At 33.4% G+C, this 25,138-nt stretch overlaps 1 protein-coding gene across 5 annotated transcripts in view; it reads left to right on the top strand.

Annotated features, from left to right (window-relative positions):
- Positions 1-25,138, top strand: part of TSC22D2 (TSC22 domain family member 2) — a 50,860-nt gene that overhangs the window by 5,800 nt on the left and 19,922 nt on the right. For 2 of the 5 annotated variants that reach the window (XR_001918143.1, XM_018049048.1), the window contains exon 2: positions 7,814-7,885. The exons of 1 other annotated variant lie outside the window; for it this stretch is intronic. Coding sequence is in view for 2 of the 4 variants with exons in the window: in XM_018049048.1 (XP_017904537.1) it covers positions 7,814-7,885 (72 nt within the window). In the remaining 2 variants the exon portion in view is untranslated. Of the gene's footprint in view, positions 1-7,813; positions 7,886-19,505; positions 19,665-25,138 lie in introns of those variants that run through there. 2 more of the 5 variants (XR_001918144.1, XM_018049054.1) reach the window with 2 other exon arrangements.

Here is a 25,138-nt window from a genome sequence, read left to right as displayed (position 1 = left end):
TTAAGTTGATTTTGCGTAAACTGGAGGATATAATAATGGTTGAAAACATGATTCATAAAAAATGCGTAGACATATCTACAGTAAATGTTACAAAAAAATTTTAACCTACCTATAGATTTAACAGATTCCTATGGTAAAAAATATTACTGGCTCTTTTGGAAAAGGAATACATCACAGATCGTTTTCCATAGATAACTGCCCAACGTGAACTCTGTAGGCCACATTCCAGGAACTCATGAATGGCTGCAATTGTGAACTGTCAACTGCAACCAAAAGACTGTTGAAAACCTGATTGTAAGGATCCTCTAGTGGCAGATATCTTTATATCTTGTTAATAGTTTTATTTGTGTAGTTTGCTAATGACTGCTGATAAAAGAGTATAAATTATAAGTGTTAAGTGGTGTGTCCTGGTATGTGCTATAAACACAGATTTTGTTTGTATAGTTGTATATATAGATATGTATATGAGATATACATATAATTTTTTTAATGAAGTTTTTTTTTTTTTTGACATTTAAGAGAATTAGTAAATGTGTATCGGGAGGCAAAACTGTCACTCTTATCTGTTTTAAAAACCTGTAAGTAACTTCCCAGAGCTCTGAAAAAACTTAACTGCATTTAGTCTTTAAAAGTGAAAGCTCCTTACTTGAATCTGTATTTCTTTGGGAGCTTATGGTTCCTTATCAATATTGAATTTTGCCTTGTGGCTTTATAGTTGATGTTTAAATCACATACTAGATACCATCTTAGCCTAAGTACTCTTACTAAGGATTTTGTAATCAAAGTTTGATTGACATCATATGAGTGACATTGTTATTTAGTATAAAAACTGATACTGATGCATTCATCAGAGTGCCTCACTGGTATGCTTTAGTCATAAAACCTGGCTCTAAGTCAAGGAAATTATGATACACTTCCCGAAAGGCCAGTGATCAAAAAGTGCCTGAAATTCTTAAAACCAGGAACTGTATCAGCAGGCATATAGCCTTTTTTATTCACGGTGACACAGTTGTTTAAAAGTTTCTGTGAACTAAATTGTATGGACTGAACGTTGGTTAACTTTTTTAGAAAATATAAGGGCTTTTATGTGTGTGGATAAGATACATTGCCAAGTAACATTTAGTAACAGTCTTTTTCTTGGAAGTGATGGAGGGTATTTTGAATTATAGTGAGAAGTTTTTCTTTTTTTTTTTTTTCAGTACTGGTAGTGGAGTATATGTTTTCTCCCTTATGAGAATAAATGTAAGACCAGTCTGTTCTTTGGGAATTTTGATAGCACTAATTTGGAAATAATAAAACATGATACTAGATTTATGACCTGGTACTTGGTAATTCAGTCGGTAAAGAATCTGCCTGCAGTGCAGGAGACCCAGGTTCGATCCCTGGGTTGGGAAGATCCCCTGGAGAAGGAAATGGCAACCCACTCCAGTATCCTTGCCTGGAAAATCTCAAGACAGAGGAGCCTGGGGGGCTGCAGTCGATGGGGTCGCAAAGAGTCGGGCACGACTGAATGACTAACACACTTAGTCTTTCTCAGCACCAGAAGAAGTTGGAGGGTGCTCTAGAGTCCTCTCTAGAGTCCTCTAGTAACAAAGAGCTGCCCCACCAATCAGATGGTAAAGAAACCAAAATGAATCTCTTCCCTGAGGAATGGTTTGATAGGGGAGTATAAAAGAATCTTGACTTTTTTTTCCCTAAAATGGTAGAAGCTGAGGGATTTAGGGAGTAGGAAGTAATAGCAGATAACCAAGACAGAAGTAAATATAGTGAAATAATATGAAATATGGTCTCAAAAGGAATAGGAACCATACCATGTTACTAGTAAGGAACAGTGGTCTAATTTCTTCTTTTAATAATTGTTTTAGATCAGTATGTATTTCCTTTTCCAGAAAGATACTGTTTATTTCTTAATTGAATTACTCCTTAAATAGAAGAGAGGCTTTACAAAAACAGGTATATCTTGTTAAATGTAGCCTGAATAATAATGTTTTAAGGAATCTTTTTATTAATGGGAAGAGCAGATTTTTAATAAGAAGTCTTAATTGTTGACAATGTTGAAGGGATATGTGTAGCAAAATTTCTGAATTGTAATAAATCCCTTAAGTTTTTTCTTTATACTAAATCAGTAGTCTTATGATTTGAAGCTGTTCTTTTAAATCATGTAATACAAATTTCTGCCTCCACAAAGAATATGCATTCTGAATCATTTGTATAATTAATTAGGTCTTTACCAGAATAATTCTTGAACACACCAGATTATTCAATATTTGTTATATTCTTAATCTGGTTTTGCTTAGGGTAAAAATTGGGACTCCGGTGTAAAGATTTAGGAACAGTAATTTGTATCATTCTTATACATCATTTCATGATTTTTCATAATATTTTAATGTATACTCTTCAGATTTGACTGGTAACATTAAGGTATATTGATTATCTGCTCTACCTCTAAAAAGTATGTGATTGGTTCTATTTTTAAATCAGGTGAATTAAATTTCATCTATGCTACTTTGGACTGCTTACCACTCAAATTTAAAGCCTCAAGTCAGGTTAAAGTTTTTAGTTTTAGTTTTATGTCTTTGTACTCAAACTACCTTTTGTTAAAAAAGAATGAACTCATATTCTTTAAGTTGTACATTTATATATGATGGTTATGTAAAAATTTTGTAGATCATTGAGTTAATAATGTTCACCATGGACATAGACAATTAGTAAACATCCTGATAATTTATACTCATCATAGTAGGCAAGACAAATAAGTGAAGTCTAAATGTTAAGTTACTTAAAGCCTCCTTTCCCATAAACTCTTACTAAAATCTGATTAAAGAATATAGATATCTAGAAGAGAAACTGATTAATTTGTCAATATTATAAATAATGCTAGTGTGTTTTAAATGTTATCGGTAAAGATTTAGGCTATCCATCTTCATTGTTACACAAGTAAATTGTTTAATCTGTGTATGAAGGATACTCTAAGGCTGACTGGTTTCTAAAATAGAATTAGAATTCAGTTTCAATAATTGGTATTATAAGTAAACCAAAACAAATCCGTGTTATATGGTCTACCTAGTTTTTGAAAACAAAGGAGAGGGGGCTCTTGATCAAATAATCTATAGTGTGTTTAGTTATGTACCATATGGCATATCATGAGTGACCATTAAAGATGATGGAATCAAGAGTCTTCGGTTTTGATCCAAAAATGTAATTGCATGGCATGGATATAATTAGAGAAAAGGAGACATTGGTTCAGGCCAGAAAAAGTCATGATATAATAAGTGGTTCAGAAACTTGTGTTCTAATCCTGGCTTTTCCACCATTTAGCTGATTTATTTGATCAAGTCATTTAATTTTCTTGGTTTTCCTCATTTTCCTGAGCCTTTGGTCAGACTTTAAGATTACCTAAGTCCATTTATGAGAGAGCTGCCAACTTAAACCTTCCTCTTGGTAAAACCCTTTTCCTGCCCTTAGACTAATGTGTGACCCAAAAAATGAAGTTTACAAATACTTTGTAAGCAAGTTGAATGCCCAGGAAAAACATTTGCAATATGTCAGTCATTCAGCTTTCTCTGGGTTCTCTGAGTAGTACAAACTGAGATACAGAAATAAGACTTATCTTCTCCTGTAAGATCTCGGGATTTATGGAAACAATTAGCAATTGTATACTTCATTGTAGGCTGTGATGGAATATTTAAGTTATTAATGCGAACAATTTAGGACAATTAAAAGTCAGATTTGTGTAGGGAGGGAATAGTTAGACTGATTTCTGTTTAAATTATTCTCTGCATAGGTAATATATTTATACAGTTTAAAATTCAAAATATGCAAGTATAAATTGAAAGCCTTTCTGCCACCTCTGTTCTTCTACCCAATTTCTGTCCTCAGAAGCAACCCATTATTAGTTTTGCATTCTATGGAAGCTAACTCTTTGAACTGAATCTTAAGAGTCACTCAGATTGGGTCACTGATGAAAGAAGCAGATGATTTTCCAAGTAGGAGGGCAGTTTTGTGTAACAATGTGGAAGAGTAAGACTGTCCGATGTGGAACATGATGTGATTAATTTGACAGTAACCAGAATGTTTAAGGGCTTAAATGTCACAGAAAGAAATTGAGATTTTTACCATTTAAGTTTGTGATTGCTGTTCTTGAAGTTTCTTGAAGCTTTTATTGTTTAAGTAGTATGTATCTTGGAACCATTTCAATACCCTTTTATAGTAATTATTGTATTTTTAATTAAAATCTTGTGATAAAGTTGTATATAAGGAAATCCTGGGGGAGATCTGAATCCCAGAGGTAGAATTCTCCAATAGAATGGACTAAATAACTTGCTATCTACCTGGCTCCAGGTTCATGCATTCTGCTTGCCTTAAGTATTCTGTTTGCCCCAGTAGTACCTTAATAATGGTAAACTATTTGGTATATGTTAATATACTCTACCAAAAGTTGATTTTTATATAACATATTTAGAAATCATAACCCTGTATTAAACACAGACCAGGCTTAATTGTTTTAGAGCCTATGTATACATAATCTCATTTCATCTTTTCAGCGATTGTAGTGACTGTTTTTCTCCCTCTTTTTATAGATTAAGGAAACTGAGGATTTGAGTCACATAGCTGTTAAGTCAAACAAGGCATAGGGTCAGATTCAGGCTTTCAGACTCCATAGCCAGCTCTTGGATATTCCCAGGGTTAATTTTATTACTTTCCTGGCTATGAGATAGGATAAAGGAAAAGCATCTGTAGACACTGATCTGTTGTGTTGTAACCTTTTACCTAAAGAATGTTTTTAAAATCATTTAAAGTTTGTAGATTATAATGTTGGAGAGATGGCCCTTGTTCCTTTGCTTATTGTGTTTCCCTGGTTTCTATTTAGAGATTTCTAAAGTTGAGGTACATATGTTTTGTACTTCTGGTACATCTGATAATTATCATGACAGACTACTCAGTATATAAACTCAGAGAGAATGTTTATTGTCTGTTGGTTTTGAAATTTTTTTACAAATAGGAAAACAATGTTTTCCTGTAGCAGGCTGAAATAAATTGAGAGTAAGCCACACCTCAGTCTTTGAAGAAGTGCTTCTTTAGCTTTATATTTAAATTAGTATCTTATATTTATATATACTTTATATTTAGTTTACATTGACATCAAATATGTTAGAAAAGTGGTTTCAAATTTTATTTCTTAAGCAGAAGAGCATTTGTGTCCAAATCTCCAAAAAATTTAGTATTTCTAACAAATTTTTAATATCAGTTGCTTCTTGATGCCTTCAAATATCATAGACTATAAACTTGAAATGCTCCCCATTAACAGTGTTTTCCTTGAACTCTTGATTTCCTCAATTTTATGCCATTCCAAAACAAAAGTCTTTGATCTGACCCTTCAGTATTACAAATGGCCCTTTTGAAATTCGCCATCAACTAGGTTTCATAGACTTGACTCCTTTAATCTGTGCCTGCTAATCAGTGTTTTGAGATTAATTGTTGCTGTTTGCTAAAAAGCTCTCCGTGTATGGATAACATCCCAGCTTAAGTATTCCAGAAACCAAAAATTTCATATTTTTAAGACTATCTAAATGTTTATCCCTGGAATCTCAACTACTTAAAAATTTTTATACTGCATAGATTATATAAATCCATATGGCTTATTTATTTTGAATATATATGTAAAAAGGAATTGTTAACTGCCAGCTCTTGCAACCTAAATGTTTTTGTTGACATGTTCTAAAGACTAAGTACATTTATAGTATTGTATTTCACAGATTTTTTTTCTTTCTTGCCCCCAGGATACACATCTAACTGCAGATATATTCTTTTACACTTCTGCCTTTGGCTTATGAGAAACATTTCATTATTACTATCGGTGCTAAAATGCTGGAATTTCATAACTAAAGTCTTGTGGCTTCATTTAAAACTAATTTATTTGCATTTGGATTTAATTTAAATTAAATATATATGTTTATATTTTTCCAAAATTGGGATCTAATGGTCTTTTAAAGTATATCACCCTTAAAAATATATTGTAAATGTTCTTTAATGAATTTTTAATTCCAGACTTACACGGTAACTTTTAAGTTTACTCTTTGTTATTTTCTTGTATTTACTACCTTCCTCTTTGTGTCACTTTGTTTATTTTAAACCCAAGGTCTCCAAACAGACCTGTGTGAATAGCAAATTTGTTCCCATATGATCTTGGGTGAGACTGCTAAAGAAAGCCAAATTGAGTTTTCAGTTGGTTTAGTTGGCTTTCATTTAATTTGGCAGACAGATTTTCTAAGTACAGTGGGAAAAAAAAGAGCCATGGTAAATACATCTAGAGAGGGTACAAGTTATTAAACAATAGCAACTTCTTAATTCTTTCTTGATATTAGTCAGTTTAGTCAGTGCCTTCAGTTGCCTTGGATTTAGTCAAGAGAAAAGTGCAGAAATAGTAAAAAGAATAGAAAGGAGTTAAAGTAGGGAAAGCGAAAAGAACACATACTGAAGACTCCTAAGTAATCAAACAGTTGAACTGGTGACATGCTGGCATCTAGTGTCTGTCTGCCTTTCTTAGTTTGGGATCATCTGAAAGGTGCCTTCTGGTTAAAATTTAAAATGGTCTTTTTTTTTTTTAATTCAGCAGATAATGTATCTTAACTTGAATTTTGTAATCATGGAATACTATTGAATGTTTTATTTGATGATCAGTGATACTTGTTGATACTTGGTTGTTATTCCAGTAGAACTTGGAAATAGTTTTTCTTATTGTACTAATAATACTTCAGACTCTCCTAAGGCAGTAGTTAGGATCTCAGAATTTCCCTGTTGTATCTGAAGTTCATTTTGATGATAAAGATAATAGCTGTCACTTACTGAGCATTGACAGAATGCTAGGAACTTTATATATAGTCTCAGTTCTTGAACCACCCTGCAAGGCTAACTGGTAATATCACCATTTAACTGATAAAGAGACAGACCTAGAAAGGTTAAAATTTAACTCTGCTGTATGCTTAGCATAGTAGTTTGAGTATAAATTCTGGGACCAGATTGCCACTTAACTAGCTTTGTGACGTTCATCAGGTTCTTCTCTCTGATCCAGTTCCCATGTCCATGAAATGGGAATAAAAATAGCACCTACCTCTTAAGACTGTTGTAGTATTGAGTTAGTAAATATAAAGCACTTAGAACAGAGTCTGGTATGTAATCAGCACTTAGCTTGCTTAGTCTTAGCTTGCTGCTGTGTCTCTGCTACAGCATGCATCAGGAATTATGGAAGTGGCATGGCAGGTGTGCAGATTGGGAGCTGGGGGTACTGGAAATATGCTGGGGTGGCAGAGAAACTGGCAGTCACCTGAGAAACAACTTCTGAGATGTGAAGTAAAACAAGCATGCTGGGAGCTTGTCCCGTCAAGATTCTTTTATAGTATGAAGGTTTAATTTATTTTATGTGAACACTATACCTGAGAACAGCTTTGTTAAACTATTGACATGTGTAGGGATTTATAAAGGCATCTGATAAAAAATAGTTGCTGATTAAGCTATGAGTTGATCATGCTCATAGGCATATAAACACACACACACACAACTGGATGCTAGTTAGTATTTAATTTTATCTGTATTGCCCCATTCTTTTCCTGCATTGTTGTTGGGGTCTGCTGGATTTTGTCCAGCTTTTAAATTCTTTTGAAATGTTTTTAATCAAGCTAATGTGGGTTTTTTTTTTTTTTATTAAAGTGGTTGCACTGTGTTAGAAATTTAAAATATTCCTTCTTTTTTTGAAAAGTAGTGATTTTACTGTACTTTCTCAACTTCATTTCCATTTGATTCTTGGGTCTCACAGGAATCCTTCAACTGCTTTCTACCAAGCGTTCCATTTGAACACGGTTCAGGAATCAAAGAACCTCTGGGATAGGTATGAATACTTGCATATGAAATGCATACATGCAACAGTGTATGCATGAATTGCTTTGTACAGTTTCTCATCGTTAAAACTGATCTTTATTATGTTGGGGGGGGGAAATCACGTGGTATCTAGCATGAGATAAAGCAGCAAAATAAACCAAAAGGACAATATGTATTTTAAATAGAATATGAACATACTTTCTTTGCACTTTAAATTTTTGAAGGGCTTACTCTATTGGATTTTATTACATGAAATATCCCCTTACCCATGTGTGTTTAATATAAAAATATGTTCTATTAAAAAAAACCTACAGTTAACTTTATGCTGTTTTATATCATTTCTCTCTAAAAAGCCTCAGTGACTCAAAGCAGAATGTTATTTCGTGCTAAGAAATTGGGGAAGGGAAAAGACTATGGTATTAAAGTAGCAATCGTTTAATTCTTGGCAAGAAAGTTTAACCTTAAGCTTATTTACTAGAATTCGCTATATCTGATTACAGTTTTAGAAACCCCTAAAATAGTTTTTCTCACAGAAATGTTTATAAATTTTTTTTGTAACTTTTTAAAGTATAGACCGAAGTCTTGGATTTCACATATGGCAAAAGATACTTTGGTTTATCTTTCTGCTTAATACACATTTTAGATAGTATATGCTCTGTTCACTTATTTTGCTGAATATTTATTAGCACTCCATCAATCAGTGTCTAATTAACAGAAGTTGAGTGCAAACAATGTTTTTAAAATTCACACAAAGCTTTGTTAGATTCTTTTAACTCTGCCTGGCAGCACATTTGTGTCCTTTGGCATAGTTTGGATAACACTCATGGACTGAACTCCATCTCTCATTAGAATAAAGTATTGCTGCGTGCATGTACATGTCATGCTAAGACACGGTCTGGACAGTCTTTTAATTCTTAGGCTTGATTTACTGTATCACTCAGGATATCTTCTAACAAACTATCTTTTTGATAATGTGTTCCTTACTTAACTGAAAATGTTTTAAAATGGTTGCTTATAGAACAAGAAGTTTATAATGTATAGTGCTGTATTTATAGATTCAATTTTTAAATTGTACAGCTATAGCAATATCAAGACATAAATGTAAATTGTGGCATGAAACAGCATGAAGTTTTAATCATTCAGATGGCTTACCAATGTAGCCAGGGTGAGTACTTTAGAAAGGAAAAATCACACTCTTCTTAGAAATGTTATAAAATGTTTTATTTGAAATAGCTAACTTTCATGAGCTACCATGATAGCAATATGAATAATACCTATTATTTTCATCAAAATGATGTAGAAAGGTTTAAACTTCACTTTTTATAATTTGGATCTAATTAAAAGATTTCTTTTCATTATAAAGCAGCCATACAAGTTGCCTCCTCATCATCTGTTACCGCTAAATACATCTGTTTTCTTTTTTAGATCCTAGAAATATTTAAGGTATCAGAAGTGAGGCAAGTTGCTATATCTATAGTTTCTCATGGGTTGAAAATATTTTCTCTTCTCCTTGGAGCCTCTTTTGTCCAGAGCCAAAGAAGTGTAATGGATACTTGGATAGTTGTCTATAGTGTATTAGTGCCAAAATATAATCAGAACTTTTATTCTAGATCAGCCATTCTTCACTGTAAATTGACATGTTGTTACTAAGATGATAAACTCAACCCCGTGGAAACTGACTAGTTGTTTCCTTTTAGCTTTTCATCTAGTTTAATTTTCAGTTGAGAAGAGGAGTAGTGGCTGGCTTTGTTAGTTCTAAGCATCTACAGCTTCAATTGGCAGATATCTATAAACTTTTTAGTAGTTTAATACCTGGTAAAGTATTGTGGGACTGTTTATTCTTTTTCATTGCAGACAGAGGTTGAAGATTAATGTGTGTTAAGCTTTGAAAAATATCTCACCTTATTGCCTTGTTCATTTTTGACTATTATAAACTTAAGCTTTTTTAAGTATTACTAATTTGGCAAGTCAGTATTTTTTAAGGATGATATTATTAAATAGAATCCATTAAAGGATTTAAGGGGCTGTACAGTCCTTACATCATTTACTCACTAAGAGGTATAAATTTGTCTATCAGTGTGGATATATATGGTATTTCAGGCTCCCGTTTATGAAATCTTGGAAATCATTTTTGGTAGGGGCAGCTTTTAAGCCCTGTACCAATTTTTATTAAACCTGCCCTAGATATCTGAAGATCCTTGGGTTTGTCTTACTCAGAAGACTGGGATCTTTTTTCCTAGAATTCTTTTAGCAGACTATCTTTAATCAAAATATAGGTACTGATATATCTTTCTCACATTGACTTAGAGCTATCTAATGGCCTTTTTATTTTCTCTACTATTTAAATTAGAATTAGCAAGCTGAGAGACTTTGTGTCAGTCTGCCTCTGCCTATATTTAGATAGTTCCTCTTTCTGTTGATATCCAATGCTTTATTCAGTTATTATACTAAAGTCAAAGCTCCTGTCAAGCCTTCCTTTTCCTTTTCCTGTAGGTGCCATCATTTTCTGTCTTTCCCATTTGTCATTTGCAGAGTCTTCAGGGAATCAGTCAGCTGAAACCATCACCAAATAAAGAGCAGTAGATTCTAGTAGCTAAAATAATACAACTTTTTCTTAGGAAACCCAAATTAATTGCATTGACTGTTTTATTAAAATGAATAATGTAGCTTCCAGGTTTCACTTTTTAAGCCCTGTGCCAGTGTTTAGTGATAGCCTAGCCCGTTGGCATTTCAGAAGAGTAACTTGAGAATTTGACTTCCTATTTTTCTTCTTTAAAAAACCAACTTTCCAAACTTAATTATTGGCATTGCTTTGTTGCATCACAGGATTAGTTTAGAAAGTTGCCCTGATAATCACTAGGGGATAGGCTCTCATTGGGAGTCCTTTGTGTGCATAAGCTAAGGGTAAGAATTTATAGCAGACAACTTTTACCCTGTTGTAAATATCGAGTCAGGAAGATAAAGGAGTACTAAAGGGATGAGATTTTACCTCAGGTAGACTAAAGAAAAAAATCAGGTAGCTTGTAAGGATTTATCCTTATTGATAAACACTTAGAAATGTTTCTGCCTTAATGAAGAAAATACTTAAAATGTAGTTAAACAATTAAAGTAACAGTGGCTAGGTACACCATCTGCTTGAGTCTTTTTGTCCTTCCTTATGACAGCACCAAAATTTAAAAGAGAAATGAATAAGGAAAGTAGTACACATGAATTATTAGGTTAAAGTGAATAAGTCTGGGTCTTTTACTTGGTTACTTGATGATTTCAGTTAAGTCTTTATAGTGATTATTTACTTTTCTCTATTTATATCTGGTTTCTAAATTGTTGAATTAAAATGTTCTTATTAAGTAACATCAAGTATTTTGTGTTAGGAGTATCCCAAGTGGCTCAGTGGTAAAGAATCTGCCTGCCAAATTAGGAGATACAGGTTTGATCACTGGGTTGGAAGAGTCCCTGGAGAAGGAAATGGCAACCACTCCAGTATTCTTGCCTGGGAAATCCCATGGACAGAAGAGCCTGGCGGGCTACAGTTCATGGGTTGGCAAAAGAGTCTAATATAACTTAGCAACAAAACAACAACAAAAAATTTTGTGTTAGAAAAGGTGTCCAACATTTCCTATGGTTATGAGATTCCGCTTTTGAAGTTAGGAGTAAATCAGAACTAAACCATGAGACAATTTGTTCTGTCCTCCAGGAAGCTTGGCTTCATCATTAACACCCACTTATTAACCCAAATGGAAAAAAATCAAGTTTCAAAGAATTAACCATGGTGGGCTACTTGTTAGAGATTGTAACTGGTTAGTGTGCTCTCTTGATAATTACACTGTAAGTACTTTGAGGATATGAGCCCAAACTGTGTCTAACCATATGCGATACATTTCTTAATAATTTGTACCTTAAGTACTTATATAATTTATTATCTGATTGTATTTTGACCAATTCCAATTAAGGGTATCTAGTAGAGAATAATCAGAGATACTAAAAATTAGAGGAAGTTTTTAATAGCCTGTCATCTTTTTCCCAGGTGGCACTAGTGGTAAAGAACCCACCTGCCAGTGCAGGAGACGTAAGAGTTCAGTCCTTGGGTCGAGAAGATCGTGGAGGAGGGAATGGCAACCCATTCCAGTATTGCCTGGAGTATCCCATGGATAGAGGAACGTGGCAGGCTGTAGTCCATGGGGTCACAAAGAGTTGGACATGACCTAAAGTGACTTAGCACGTCACCTTTTTTAGGACTGGATCTCAGAGTTAGATGAAAACCTAAGAACATGCTTATAAAATGTTCAAATGACATTAAAGCAGGAAGTCATAGCTATTATTGGATGATAGCATTTGTGAATTTAACCGTCTAAAGTGTGTGCAGAAATTCAGAAAGTGAAAGAACGTGTATGTAAACTCAGGAAGGTTGAAACTTAGCTGAATAGGTAGAGTAAAAAAGTATCTAGATACACTAGTTGGCTGCGTTTTATAGTTACTGCTTAGCAGATGACAGGCCTGCCACAAAAGCTAATGTAATGTGAAGCAATATTTATATAACTAGAATAAATAGGAAAAGATGGTGACAGACCGACTGTACTTCATTTCTGTAGGCTGGTTCCTCTAAATACAAAGCTAACTAGAAAATCTAATTTATATTCCACCTGGACAGCCAGGTGGGAATTTCAGTAGGAAGACTTGAGCTTATTTTCTGAAAGAAAATGGGTCCTCTGGGAAATAGCCCTGCCATCACTAGAAATAATAAAGCGGTCTTCCTGGCTGTTAGGAATGTTTGAGGTTAAGAGCCAGTTACTTTTAAAATCCCTACTGTGCAGAGTATTATTGTGCCGCTTAGTTCTAAAAAAGAAAAGAGATAAGAAAAGTTTTGAAGTTGATCTGCTTCATTTTGTTTTGTCTTTGTTGCCCATTAGTTTTAGAAAACCTCAAAGAGCTGTGTATTTATTTAAGGAATGGAGGCTTAACAGACCATTGGAAGGTTAATGGGAGGTTAATAAAATTCTTTCCCTATTAGGACAGATTTCCCATGTCAGAGGCAATTAAGTTGTGGCCACAAATTGGGAAACCAGTGATTGGGTAGAATTCAGTTGTGCGGACATGCTCAGTTGCTTCCTTCAGTTGTGTCTGACTCTTGTGACCCTATGGACTATACAGCCTGCCAGGCTCCTCCAGGCAAGAATACTGGGGCAAGTTGCCATTTCCTTCTCAAGGGGATCTTCCTGACCTAGGGATCAAACCCTGGGTAGATCTGCATTGAAGGGAAATCCTTTACCATTGAGTTACCTGGGAAGCCCCAGAATTTGGTCATGCAGAGTTAAAGGACTGAGAAGGCACATTGCGGTTAGAGGAAATACTGTGAACCACTGTGGAAGTATATGGTAAGGATGGTTAAATTTGATTGCTGCGTAAAACATTTGAAGATGACAGAGAAAAGATGGTAGATTCGTTAGAGATCAAAGATATTAGGAAGGTGATGAAGGTCTGAATTAGGCAATAGAGATGAACAAAGGGGTTTCCTAGGTGGCGCTAGCAATAAAGAGCCTGCCTGCCAATGCCAGAGATATTAGAGACATAGGTTTGATCCCTGGGTTGGGAAGATTCCCTGGAGAAGGTAATGGCAATCCGCTCCAGTATTCTTGCCTGGAGAATCCCATGGACAGAGGAGCCTGGTGGGCTACAGTCTATAGAGCTGCAAAGAGACAAGGCTGAAGTGACTTGGTGCGCTCGCACTTATGAAAGGAAAGGTTGATGAAAGAATGGATATCAGAAGGTTAGAATTAAAGAATTCTGCTACTGATTAGGTATGACAGGGAAACAGTCAAATTTGACTTTGCCAGACCTAACTGAAGGAATAGTGGTATCATTACTAGTATTAGTGAAATTATTGGTTTGGGAAGAAGAAAATAGTAATGAGATTTTGCTTTGAGCTCAAGAGCCAGTGGAAGGTCAAGGTGGAAATATTCAGGGTGCAGCTCTAGCTGCAAACCTGCAGATTGGTGGAGAAGTTAAGGCTAGAAGAGATTGAAGGATCTTTTATTTATTTGTTTCTTAGTTTATATTATTGTTTTATTCTAGAATTCAGGCTTTAGGAAAGGCTCATGTTTTCTAGGAGCAGAGTAGTGGAAAGGGGGCAGGCCAGGAGGACAGGCCTTGGGCAACACTATCTACATTTAGAGAATGAGGGAAACTTTGAAGAAGATAAGTGGTCTTAGAGACTAAAAGATTCCAAGAATATTAATTTTTACCCAAAAAGAAGGGAAAATGTTTGAATCTCTATTTTGAAAAAATTTCAAGTTTACAGGAAAATTACAAGAATAATACTATTGACCCTTAATGCAGGGATAAGGGGGTAACCAACCTTCTATGCCTGAAAATCCTATGTAACTTAATAGTCAGCTCTCCATAGCCGCAGAGTTCCTCCATATCTGTGGTTTTGTATACATGGATTCAGCCAACCTTAGACTGTGTAGTGCTGTAGTATGACTATTGGAAAAATCCACATATTAAGTGAACCCACACAGTTCAAATGCATATTGTTCAAGAGTCAGCTGTACAAAAGCATTTCAGTAATCTTAACAGATTTGACATTTGTTAGCATTTAGTCACACTTGCTTTATCACCCTAACATACCATTTAAGAGGAACTTGCAGATATCATCATGTTCATTCATCCCCAAATACTTTAGCATATATTTCCTACTATGTAAAAATAGTATAGCTACCAAATTCAGATTTGTTAGACTTACCTAATATGTAACATACAGTTCATGTACACATTCTGTTGGTTGTCCCAGTAATGTCCTTCATGACCATCTTTTACCTGATCAAAGGGCCTAAAAGATCGCAGATTACATTTAATTATGAAACATTTGTCTTTTTTCTCCTGTCTTATATAAATAAATATTGTATCCGTCTTCTTTAAGATCATTTAAATAGTCACTAAAAAAGGAAGTGCCCGTGTTCTGCTTGAATAACGGGGAAAAATGCATCTGCCTTTTTACAGATGCATGTCTTTTTACAGTCTACGTTACAGGGCTTGGAAAGGAGAGAGATGAAAGGGTGTGCTGACTAGAATCCAGCTAAAACAACTACTGGGATTGGAGAAGTTTTTAAGAAGAGTCATATTTTTTAAAGTTTAGTAAGGAGCAGCAAAGGAAGGAAAACATGCAGATATTAATGAGGGTATATCCCTTACAAGAGAAATTGAGGTGTATTCATATACCAGTTTTTTCTGTACTATGGTTTTTATACATTAAGCTGGGATTTTAATAATATGAAGACATTCTTACTCACCACTTAGGTTTACAAAATACGTGATCGCTGTCCTTTATAATCTGTTTTATCCTCCTAGTTTTATTGTGATAGTTGCTTAAGGTGGATTGTTTGCTGCTAGATTTTTAACCATAGATCTATATCTCATTGTCTGAAGTCGTGTTTCAGTGGATCCTAAGCATTGGTTCTCCTGTCAGCTTTTCTGTGACTAACAGAAATGGGACACCTGACATGCTGATACTATTTTCAGCACGTGACTGGACTTCAGAATTGGTGATGAGGAATTATTAACTGCTCATCTACTATGATATGCTTCTTTGTGCATGTGCTTACTGCCTTTCTCTTTAGTTAATAAATTTTCTCCATATAAGTCACCACAACCTACCTACTCTGATGATAGTTATTTTTAGGATGAAACTTGAAAAGCAGTTTTAAAACATGGAAATAGTTGGTAAGGTCTCTTTATTATTGTTGATATTAATTGTTTAACTTTTCACTGAATAGATTTTAAGTAAATCAAACCCTTGAACAGAACAATGTGTGTGTAATTTGCTAAACCCATCTCTTTTTTTTTCCTACAGAATCTAGAACTCTGTAGCAAAGCTTTTTAAGAAAAGACTCTGAGTTTGTTCAGATGACAAGGAAATTCAAATATAGCCTGAAATTGTTGAACCAGATCAAACATACAACATCTGTTTGGAGGTTTTTTTCCATTCTGGTTCCTAACAGTTTAAAAATATGAATTCATACCTTTTCTCTGTACTGAAACCTGCAGATAGTTTTGGCAACCTATTGAGAAGAAAGAAATATTAAGTGGAATTACTTTAATATTTTTATTTTCAGCAAGATTTGGGCTGGTAGGTAGTAAGACAAAAGAAATGACTGATTCCATTCCAACTGACATTCTTTGTGTGTGTGCATGTAATTGACTAATATTCTAAATCATGCAGATCAGGAAATGTGTTAGATTTTTGTGATTGCCATAGATCATTTACATGCATTTGCTTACTAGAAATTAGCTTCTATGTTTAGGTTTCACTTGACGACTTCTAAAATATTTTCCGCATTTGACAAATTTAGATAGACGGTAATAATTTAGAAAATGTATTCATTGATAAATATCCTCAAATAGCATTTTTATGCTGTTTCCTGGTTATTGTCAAAGTGTAAAGATTTTGGTTATAAATAGGAAAAGATACGGAGGGTCCGCATGGTATTTTTTTCAGTTTTTATTTTAATGGTGATATTTGGCATGGAAATAGTGGTGGTGTAACCTATATCCTGGAAGCCAAAAACATCTTTCTACATGTCTACTTGGTGGTAATATCAAGGTAAAGAAGTATTCTCCTTCTAGCCCTGTGCACTGTTAGAAGGAGAACAAGAAGGGAAAAAGAGTTGTTGTGTCTGACTAATCCCACTCCTGTTCACAGTGTCTATTAACCATTAATCTTCAGAAAATTTCAGTATTTACAGCAATTGTTTCTTAGATATTACTTAGTCCAGAAAATGTTGCTAAATACATATCTGGAATGGTCATAACATAGTTTGTTTCACAACATTAGCTGTTAACTCTTAAACATAACATGATGATATTTAAAATTTTAAGAACAGTTCTGTTTGCTTTATGTTAACTGTTCTTGGGCTTCCCTGATGGCTCAGAGGTAAAGAGAAGTATAAATCATTGTGAGTAAACATGATCGATCTATCTATAACTATCTTGTTAAAGCTCTTTTTCCAAAGCTATATTATTTTTTTATGTTAATTTCTTGAAACACTGTCTTTCCAGTATTCTTATTCTACTAGGTACATTTGTACTGATTTTTTTCCCATAAGTTTATCTTTGATATTTCTAGCCTGGTTTCTCTTATACATATGGAAAGTCCTTATGTAATTATCAGGGGCATGAGGGGTTGGTCCATATACCCCCTTTCTGCATTAAAAAATAAGCATTTCTGACCTTTTATAGAGAAGCAAGCATTGATTTTTATAATGTGTAGGAAATCACAGAACAGTGTAGTGAACTTTTTAAAGAATTGTTTATACTTTGAAAGTGAAATTGTGTACCAAAAGAAGCTAAGGACATGCGTTCAAATAGCAAGTTCCTTTAGGAACTCATATATAGGTTTGTCTGATTTCACTTACAGGTTTTCAGATAATGACTTGGAAATTGTAAATGGTCTACCTCTTTGCCCCTATGCTCACTCTTTTATTTTGTTAATATAAGTTTTCCATAAAGTTAGCTAAATGATGGTAAACTTTAGCCTGGTTCTTGCTGGGCTAAGAGAACATTTAATAGCTCATTCTCAGTTCAATAGAAATTTTTTCCTCAAAAATTAAAGAATGAAATGATAACTATAGGAAATATTCAAGATTTGTTTTTTATAGCAATCTTGCCAGAGATTCAAGATTATGAATAACTTCTAAACATTCATTTTTAGGAGAATTCTAAGTTAAATTTTAAAGGATATCTAAATTAATCTTAACTCTTTTAATGTATAAGCATTTTATTTACTCAATTTTATTTAAAATTTTTAATAAGAATTTCCTACATGTTAGAATTTAGTGATTGAAACTCTTCAGTTGTGAGCCTTGTTCTTGGTAGGAACTAATTTTGAGAATGCATGCTTGGGGAAAAATTGACACAGAAGTTTTGTATATTTTTAATGTGTACAACTCTTACATCCTAAATTTCCCATACATTTGTATGGTGCATGCAACCTTAAAGTACCATTTTTATAAGTGTCACAGTACAAATAATTAAATCTGCTTTATATGGCTGGTTTAATTCTATCTTTCAGAGATTTTTTTCCAGGCATTTATCATGACAGTGCTTTTTGTTGGTAGGTCCTTTACTAAAAGACCGAGTAGTCTGCCATTTAAATGACCAGTTCATCAAAGTCTTACAGACAAGCAGCTTACCAGCATTACTGATTATATAGTTCAAGAAGCATTTACTTATGGCTGTGTATTGTATCTTCTCATGGGACTTGTCCCTCAAAAAAGTAAATCATTAAAGTAACTTCTTTTGTTTTTTAAATTATGGTAGTATTTTGGTTGATAGGAGATGAGAGTTGCGTAAAAACATTCTAAAAGCATTTTGATAGTGATGTTGATGAAATGACCACAACCTTCAACTATTGTTTATCCTAATAAATAAGGATTTTTGCCTTCACCAGGTGATTACATTGTAAGGCTGTCCTTTGAAAATAAAATCTTTGATTTTGTTGAAGTCAAATGTGTTATCAGGTTACATTTGGAAAGATTATATTTGTAAATTGAAAAAATTCAAGTAGACCTTCAGATTACATAGAAGACTTTTAAATGACCATGTGTGTTTATAACAGCATAACTCCAGCCCCCTATATTTGAGTCAGAATCTCTGGAGATGGCTCCAGAGTTTCCTTTACAATGCTGTCTTTGAGTTTTTTATAAATTTGCACATCTGATCTTCCTCAATAAGGGCTTTCCTCTTTCCCCCTCCCCTTTACCCCATTATGCCATTTTATTTAGGGTTTTAATGTAGGCAGAAATGTCCCCATAAATGTGTGGGTTGCCTTTCTATGGTTTACTGCCGACTAAAAATATATATCAGCATTCTTATCAAACAGAAAATTCAAGCAGAAAATGATAATATTACCTTCCAATGATTAAAACAGGTACCCAATTGAAAGCTTTTTTATAAAAAATTTAATAAATTTAAGATTATATTCTCAATGAAGTAATTTTTGCAATTATTTAATCTTCCTATCCCCGTATTTTCTTCCATGCCTATAGCAACTTAGCAGCAGCAGCAGCATACACAGATGAGCAGTAGGATTACTTTTGAGTAGGATACATTTGTTATATCTATTACATAAAACACGTACCAAAATTTTATTCTTTCCATCATGTTGTCTAATTTTAAAACTGGGGATGATAAAGATAGACTTGGATTTAGGTATTAAGTTAAATGCTGCCTTGAGCATTTAATGATTGATATAGATTATTACTGATCCAGCCACCTGTGCTGTGTAAGTCTAGAAACTGGTATGGTTGTGGACCAAACAGTATAACTCAAGTGCCATTCTGCAGGACTACAAAGCTATCTATACCAGGTTATGGTGTTAAATCATAATTTCTGGATCATGATCTTAAACCTTTGATGGGTTACATTTCTACTTGACTCTTAACTGACAAGTATTCCTGATGGCCTGAAAGTCCATGTTATTTAAAGTTTGAAGTATCCAGATCAAATATGAAATTATTTTACATTTTAAAAAGTACAAAATATCAGTTGTGTAATCATGGTAGAACATAAACCTTTGCTATAAAAGATTTTTAAAGGCTATTTGATTAAAACACGTATTTACTTAAACTCTTTGCTAGAATTTTTTTTAGAATTCAGCATCGGAGGAGGAATGTGACATAATAATGATCGAAAGCCGAAAGTTTAAAAGTTGTGATGCCCTCACATGGTTGAAGGGTTATTCTAGCTTCTAAGGACTGAATGTTGTCCACAAGAGTGTCTCATCAGGTCATAAATTGGTAAGACTTAATGGATTAGATTTTATGTATTATACCTGATGTTATTGTATTGAGATGAATATTTATGAACAAACTGAGCACATTGTATAACGTAAGAGTATAGTATTAAATATATACGTTAAAACTTGGAATTTTAAATACTTGGAGTATGTAATCCTTTCAGGCTGTATCTTCGCAATGGTGTTTAATAAACAGTTTAAAAAATAAAGTGACATCCTATATCATAGTATGATTATTTAAATATTGCTATCGCATCTGCTGTAGATGCTTACAGTATAATTAGGGACCCCATATACCTTCTAGTTAATATCCCAAGAAATATTTGAGAAATACATTTTACATCCATTTTTTTCATAAAATATAATTTAAATTAATTACTTATAGGATTTTATTTTTCATAAAAAAGGCATTTTTCATGCTGTCTCTAAAAATGAAAGCTGAAGAAACTCTCTCAGTTCTTAATTGAGAATACCTAAGATGATAATATCAGATGAAAATAATATATCAGAAGTCATTATACATTATTTGTATACCCTGAAAAAACATTTCCTTTCAGAATTGTGTTCTGCTTAGAAAGCAGAAATTTGTAAACTTGTGTTATAATATGTCTTCTAATTTTGCTTTGTTTTACATAGCTGTATTTTGTAGGGGAACTCTTAAAATAATATGGTTTAGATTAGGATAATACAGTTTAGATTTAGGATATCTTAATGCTCAATCAGATCATCATATTTGCATATGAAGAAAAAGAATCTGTGTTAAGATATATTTCCAAGGTTATACAGAAAATATTAGAACTAATATTTTTCATTAAAATGTGGTACACACATTCTGCAGGTCTGTCAGGTATTTGAAAAAGCATCATCTAAATAGACTATGGTATCTATTTCTAACCTTAATCTTAATCAGAAGTATGTTATTCTTTTGTACACATTCATACTAATTCTTTTTAATTATATTCTAAATTGCTTCAGATAATAGTATTCCATGACTTCATTTTGATCATATTTTGTATATAAACTTAAAAGTTTTTTAAACCAGTAATAGCAATCAGTGGTAATCTGGAAGGAAATACAACAAACTAATAGCAGTTGTCCCTTATTCTATATATGTTTTTCATTTTTATTTTTTAATAAGTTCTAATTTCTTTAGTAAGATATCTATATTTAGTAGTCAGTGGGTAGGCTTCAGAGGGTCATGAAGCCTGTGGAATTTTGGATAGAACGTTATGTATGTTTTCAGTGAAAGGTTCAGAGCATTTGCCAGGTTTTCAAAAACAGTTGGGTAACATTGCTAGTGAATGTTTGTGTCTAAGGAACAGGCCTTGTTAGACACGCAAATACGTGACTTATGAAAGAAATTTTTAATGAGTACACTAATCTGTAACTCTTACTGATATTTATCCAAGGCTAGTTTATTATGAGTGATCATAAGACTGATGGAACGAATCATAGCCTAATTGCTTTTAGTTTAGAATAAACCTTTCAGTCTCTGTGATCAAGTGCTGATTGAATTTCTCCACAGAGTAGTTGTCTTTTTTTTTTGCTACTTAGGGATTACTATATGTCAAGGACTGCTAAGTAAAAATACGCAACATGATAACATGCCAGGTATTTTTGACCTGTTATTTCATTTAATTTTCACAGCAGATGTATAGATACTATCAATAGCCTCAGTTTATAGAGGAGGAAAGTGAAAACTTAGATTAAGGAACTTTCTCAGGTCACATAGCCATTAAGTGGTGAAACTAGGGTTCGGATCTAGCTTTCTAAGTGGAACCTGGGCTCTCAGTTGTATGCAGATCTAGAGAGTAACCCTGGAAAACTTGAAGGATAAGATAAGGAAGAATATCATATTGTATGAAGATATGAATACATAAATTCCTATGAATTTTAGTAGCAGGGGGTCATCCTCATTATAAAACCATTTTTTAAAGCACTTGCCAAAAAATAAATTTGATAGGTTGCTTACTATCTAAAATTGTTTATTGCATTGTAAAATAACCTCCATTTAAATTTAATGCTTATAATTATAAACAAGTATATATGTATTAGAAAGTTTTAGTACTTACTGGAATAGTAGTATACTAAGTGTAACCATTAAGGAGTTCACCCTTTAGTATTTAGGATCTATAAATAGGAAACGCCATCAGCAGTTTAAAAAGCTACTTCAGACTGCAAATTTTGGGATAGGAAGATGAGTCAAATGTAGAAATCCCTGCTAAGCTACATCACATTTGCCCTTAGTTGTGAATAACCATTAAGAAACTTATTTTATATTTACTTCTTAAATATTTATGTAACATTCATTTTGAGGGGGTCTGAAAAACAGGATTTTTTTTGTTGAGCAACTACTTGGTGCAAGTCCTTTTCATTGGTTTAATTTTATCTTCAGATGAACTCCAAACTTTATAACCTTTAGCCTGTTTTTAAGTGTTTGTAACAGAGACACATATTTGTGTCTAAATATGGCTTAGTAAGTCTATGATAATATTACTCCTTAAAGCAAAAACAAATGAAACTGTACCTTACTAATACAAATTGTGTAATTAACGTGTTACGTATTTAGCATGTGCCAGACACAAATGCATTATTTCACTGAATCCTAGCATCTGGTCCTATTTATTATCCTTTGAGTTAGAAGGGAATGTAGTGGTCACTTAGTCAAACCACTTGTCTTATACTTAAATTATGTCTACCACATACCTTCCAAGTTGTCATCTAGTCTTTGAACACCTCCGGTGATGTTTATCTTAGCTTCCTGGTCTTCTTTCTTTTTCCATCTCATGTTTCAACCTTTTATAAACCCTTCTTGTATAGCAGAGACTCTAAAATGTGAAGCAAAAAAATACCTTGCCATCATTTAAAGATTTAGTAGAGAGGTTAGGTTCATGTAAAAATGTAAGCTATACTACAAATTGTATGGAAACATTGAACTGAGAATATTCTGTAGTTAGTTGTGTTAGTTTTCATAGCAGTTGTAGTCAAGAATATGGGTTCCAGTTCATGGCCATAAGTCATGGTTTTTAGTTCTGAAGTTCTTTTTCAGTGGATAAGGAGACATTGCTTAACATCTTAGAGATAGCAAGATGTTTCCTCTCTTCCTAATTGTTGATTCTAGAGGTGATACAAGGGTTTCATGGGACTGCTTTATATGTGCATTGATCATCAGTATAAAAAGAGTGAAGTATATCTGAATGTCTTCAGAATCCTGAATCTACTTCACTTAGAACTTCTACTTGTTCATGATACACACTTAAAGATACAACAGTTTGAGTTGTCAGCTTTCTCTGACCTGACCAAACCAGCAAGCCTTTGAACTCCTCTTTCCACTTTCAGGATAGCCTTTGGTTTCATTTTCTTCTTCCCTATGACTGAATTTTAAAGTCCAGCTTTATTTTCCACAAAGTCTGCTATGACTTTGTCATCCCCATAGAACTGCTAAGTTTCACTGGCACAATTTTGTCAGAAGTAACCTGAAAATCCATAGCGCACTGACTTTTCTTTTCCTCATACTTAGAGTTTCTCTACTTCGGTTGCCTATGTTATATAGAAACTGTTATACTTTCTTCCTTTTCAGTGAATAACAACCAGATGAAAAGAATATCAGAAAAAAGTTTATTGGCTTTTTATTTAAGCTGACTTGGTCCAGTGGTTAGGACATGACAGTTTCACTGCCAAGGGCCCAGATTAAAAAGAAGAAATGAGAAAAAGTAATTAGCTGTTAAAACTTTTTGCCACTGAAGATGTGCATTTTTTAGCCTATTTCTCCATGAGTGAGAAAACCTTGTAACCCTTTAAATTTTATAATACTGCTACTTTATACTTTTCTTTATTGTCCAAGAATCTCTTTTTTGAGTTAAGTAATTCTAAAGCAGTGATTCTCAACTAAGGGAAATGTAGTTTAGAAGCAAAACAACACTTTATCCCACTCTTTTGAGTTGTTAGTAATATTTATTGTTGAAATGTCACATAACACTAGAAGAAGGGCGTGAAATATTTTTGGTTAAACTGGTTTTTGGAAATTTTTATGTTGGATTAAACTGATTAAGTTATATTTTAGTGGCTTTGGAAAAGTTTTTTTACAGTAGGTTAAGATTATTTATATCTAAACAATGAAATTTTAAGATCCTATCAAAGAATTTTATGAATGTTCAATTCACAGGAATGCTGTGCTTCATAAACATTGATGTAAGTTTAAATCTCAAGTCACAATTTTTATTAGCATATATTTTGTGACTGCATTGAATCTTTAACAAAGAGTACAAAGTAATCAAAGAAGTACAAAGAAATCAAGTAGATTTAAAGCATAACTAGCATTATTTTTCTTTGGGAAAGACCATAAAGGCTGTTTCTTAATCATAATTTTTGTTTATACCTTACTGCTTCATTTTTAATCCAAGATACAGTGGGATAGTAAACCTTAAACACTGCCAAAATCCAAATTGATCCAAACAATAGAAGGAGCAAAAAATTTTTAAGTACTACTATTGTAAAAAGTCTCATATAATCCTTACAGCAATCCTTTATGGTAGGTACAAACCATGACCCATTTTACAGATGAGAAAACTGGTTTCAGTATGTTAACTTACTAAGAGCACCTCATTAGTGAGTAGGGGAGTTGGGATTTTAAAACGAGCTTGTCTAGTTGTAAAGCCTATGTTCTTAAACCGCTTTATTACTCTTGGAGAATTCAGCCTTTTGCTTAGGCAGCTGCTAAGAAGTCAACTGTCTTACCCCCAGAGTGAAGCAGAGAGCAAAAGACAGTTAAGCCAAACGGTAGTGAAGTGACAACCTAAACAGTTATAAATCTTCAGGGCGTGCCTTCACAGTACTCTTCTTAGATTTGTTGAAGATGAGCAACTTAATTCTTTGCTCAAACCCAGGCCAACCTATATTTTTAAAACATCCCAAATGCAAAAATTAATTGATTGATTAAAAGTAAAATAGACCAGATATTTTTTTCCCTGATACAGTATTCTCTTCACTTTATTGAAGGGTAATGACCATGCTTGGAGCTGTCCCTTTAGTCTTAATTCATAATGAAGCAACTATATTTTTAAAAACCACATGATACTTTTATTCTTCTGGGTTTATCCCTATTTTGAAACAGTTCCTTGATAACCTCCATTCTTATTTATTATTATTGGACTTTGGGGACAGATTAGGAAGGGATATAATATGGTAAAGAAAGGTTAATTATTAACCTGGGAACAAAAGCTGAGTTTTAGTCAGATAACCCTAATGGTTAACCTGATACAGTTTTACTTTGTCAAATATATTGTCCATAGAATTATGCTTTTTCTATAAAAGCTTTTTTAAATAACATCTCTGCAGACATAAATGAAGAGATTAGCTGTAAGACAAGCAAGAATTATGATCTCTTCACTGATATTTGGCATTTGATATTCAAGGGGATAGTCTCATTTTGACTCATTTGGTTAGGCCTCATTGCAGAAATGGGATAGAGAGGAT

The sequence above is a fragment of the Capra hircus genome, chromosome 1 (genome assembly GCF_001704415.2).
Source record: "Capra hircus breed San Clemente chromosome 1, ASM170441v1, whole genome shotgun sequence".
In the NCBI taxonomy this organism is placed as follows: domain Eukaryota; kingdom Metazoa; phylum Chordata; class Mammalia; order Artiodactyla; family Bovidae; genus Capra; species Capra hircus.
Note: the sequence above shows the minus strand (reverse complement) of the source record. Positions and strands in the feature narration are given on the sequence as shown.